The 2,961-nt window shown below is 40.2% G+C and overlaps 1 protein-coding gene across 1 annotated transcript in view; it reads right to left on the reverse strand.

Moving 5' to 3' along the window:
• Positions 1-201: 201 nt before the first annotated feature.
• Positions 202-2,961, reverse strand: part of LOC21401858 (intermediate cleaving peptidase 55, mitochondrial) — an 18,922-nt gene continuing 16,162 nt past the window's right edge. Inside the window, exons 9-12 of the mRNA XM_024163339.1 lie at positions 888-980; positions 661-751; positions 466-531; positions 202-257 (exon numbers count right to left, since the gene is read on the reverse strand). Of these exons, the coding sequence (XP_024019107.1) occupies positions 244-257; positions 466-531; positions 661-751; positions 888-980 (264 nt within the window). The 3' untranslated portion in view covers positions 202-243. The remainder of the gene's footprint in view (positions 258-465; positions 532-660; positions 752-887; positions 981-2,961) is intronic.

Here is a 2,961-nt window from a genome sequence, read left to right on the forward strand (position 1 = left end):
AACAAAACTTTTACGGCTGAAGAGAGTAATATGTGCAAGGAAAATTCCATTGAGAAAGTACAAGTGCTTAGTCAGAGCCGAGTCTAATTGCTCCCCTTTTCTGAGTATGAGGATGATAGTACATTTTACCATACACCAAGAACCAACTGCATCTCCAAGTAAACGAAGGACAATTATTTGGTGTAGATAAGTAGAAAGTACCTCTCTGGACCATCAAAAGAAGATGGGATATAGATTCCCGGTTCAATCGTTATCACCTGCCCAAGACCAAGAAGATTTGTAAAAGTAGAACACAGCTTGCAGCACCTATACATGTTCGATGTTGATGTTGCAGTGTTACAGTTGGCATATGGCCAGAATGTTGAAGCGGTATGGATAAGGCTCTTGATTTATAAGAGAATGAAAACAGAAAGGAACTATATATATGTGAAAATGGTGTTTGATGTGGGAGACAACTTACAACACCTGGCTTCAAAGGACGGTTATATCTGACTGTTGAACAATCATGGACATCCATTCCTAGATAATGACCTGAACAACAAGAGAAGAAAATAATCACAAAACCAATTTGGTTGTTCTTATGACAATGCTATATTCTCATGCCGAACAATCGTAATAAAAGAAAAATTGAACTCATGCAAAGGGATATGCAAAGAAAACCTATAGAAGTTGGATTCAGCTGATGATAAGAATGGCTTGCTTCACTTTTCAAGATTCCAATCTCATTGAGTCCTTTGCGCAGCATTGCAACCTGTGCAAGCACATGAAATTTAAAGTTAATCAATTACTTCAGAATTAAGAGGAGATGAAATTTCACTCTCTTGATTCTAAAAAATGAGAAAATTCAGGGAACCCAAAAAAAAAAAAAAAATCCATTCTCCAAGTACCGAATAGTTGTGTATTTGTTGAATACTAGCACCAGGTTTGCAGAGCTTCAAAGATTCCTTGTTCGTTTGCAGAATCAGCTCATAAAGGTCCTCCTGAAATATAGACATGACATATCTCAAGTATGAGACCAGGTTGTTGAAAACGTGTTATTTCCTACTGTTTAGGAAATTCTATTTTCGAAAATATATGTAATCTCTATATGGTAGATTAGTTGCTGATTTGTCGCTAGCTATAAATTAGGAGTTAGTTTCCTTTTCTTTCTCTAACTGATTGTAACCTAATTGTATATAAAAGAGGCTTATTACCTCTGATTATAATGTGAGACTGACAGCTAGGTATTCTTAATTGACCTACCGATTTCCACATGGTATCAGAGCCAAACATCTGATCACCGGAAAAATCAAACAGCCACCATGTCTGGCACATCCAGCGTAGGTGATAAGTCGCTCGATTCTGGATCGGCGAAATCATCTTCAAAACCTGCTCTCCTGTCAAATACTCATGACAATCTTTCTTCTCACCTAATTACCACTCACAAACTCAATGGAGAAAATTTTCTCCAATGGTCCCAGTCGGTCATGTTATTCATCCGGGGTCGTGGAAAGACTGGGTTTCTGACGGGAGCGACACAGAAACCCATTGAGACCTGGGAATCTGAGAATGCCTTGATCATGTCATGGTTAATCAATTCGATGGAGCCAGCGATCAGCAAGAGACTTATATGTTCCTGGCCACTGCTCAAGAAATCTGGGAAGCTGCAAAGGAGACTTTTTCTGATCTGGGAAATTCTGCCCAGGTCTATGAAATTACCACACGCATCCGCAACACGAAACAAGGCAATCTGAGTGTGTTGCAATACTATAATACGCTCAGAACCTTATGGCAGGAGCTAGATTTATTTTACGACTATGAATGGCACTGTCCACAAGACAGTGCCATATTCAAAAAGATGATCGAGAAGGACCGTGTTTTTGCATTCTTGGCTGGCTTGAACAACGAACTTGATGAGGTTCGTGGTAGAATTCTTGGACGTGAAGTCTTGCCATCCACTCGTGAAGTATTCTCCGAGGTCCGCAAGGAGGAAAGCAGAAGGAGTGTTATGCTGGGAAAAGAGACCCGAGAGGTTCTTGTCATTGAGTCAAAGTCATCCGCTCTTGCAGTCAGAAGCAACATGTTCTCCACCTTTTCTGATGGTGGGATTGACACTCGAAATAAAAAGGGAAATAAACCCTGGTACGACCATTGTAAAAAATCTGGACACCCGTGAAACTTGTTGGAAACTACACAGAAAACCCCCTCATCTGAAAACCGGACAACCAGACCAACGGACTAGCAGAGCTCTTCAAACGGCCTCTGAGGAATCAATACCAGAAAGTGCTCTTGTTGCCCTTATTAAGGAACAACTCGAAAACCTTATGAAACTCCTGAATTCTACTTCCCTTCCATCTGCCTCGATTGCCCAGAAAGGTTATTTTCCTCAGTCCTTCAGTGTGCTAACCGAGGACAGAACCCCATGGGTTATAGATTCTGGTGCCTCAGATCATATGACAGGTTGTTCCTCACTCTTCTCCTCTTATTCTCCTTGTGCTGGTAACCTAAAAGTAAAAATTGCTGATGGTTCTTTAGCCACAGTAGCAGGAAAAGGTTCAATCATTTTGTCCAAAAATCTGGTCCTAGAGTCTGTACTTCATGTGCCTTCTATTTCATGCAACCTTTTATCCATTAGCAAACTCACCCAGGATTACAATTGTGTTGCTAAGTTTAGCTCTTCTTCATGTCAATTTCAGGAACTGGCTTCGGGGAAGATGATTGGCAATGCTAAAGTGTGGAGGACTTTATTACCTAGACAAGGAAGACTCAAGTAGACAGAATCCAAACTGCAAATCTTTTTATGTTTCTTTATGTGAGAATAATGTTATGTTGTGGCACTATAGACTCGGCCACCCCAGCTTTCCGTATCTAAAAAATTTGTTTCCATCTCTTTTCAATAATAAAGACCCCACTTCCTTTCAATGTGAAATTTGTCAACTCTCCAAACATCACCGTGTATCATTTCCATCTCAAACATACAAA

The sequence above is a fragment of the Morus notabilis genome, unplaced genomic scaffold (genome assembly GCF_000414095.1).
Source record: "Morus notabilis unplaced genomic scaffold, ASM41409v2 Scaffold322, whole genome shotgun sequence".
Lineage (NCBI taxonomy): Eukaryota > Viridiplantae > Streptophyta > Magnoliopsida > Rosales > Moraceae > Morus > Morus notabilis.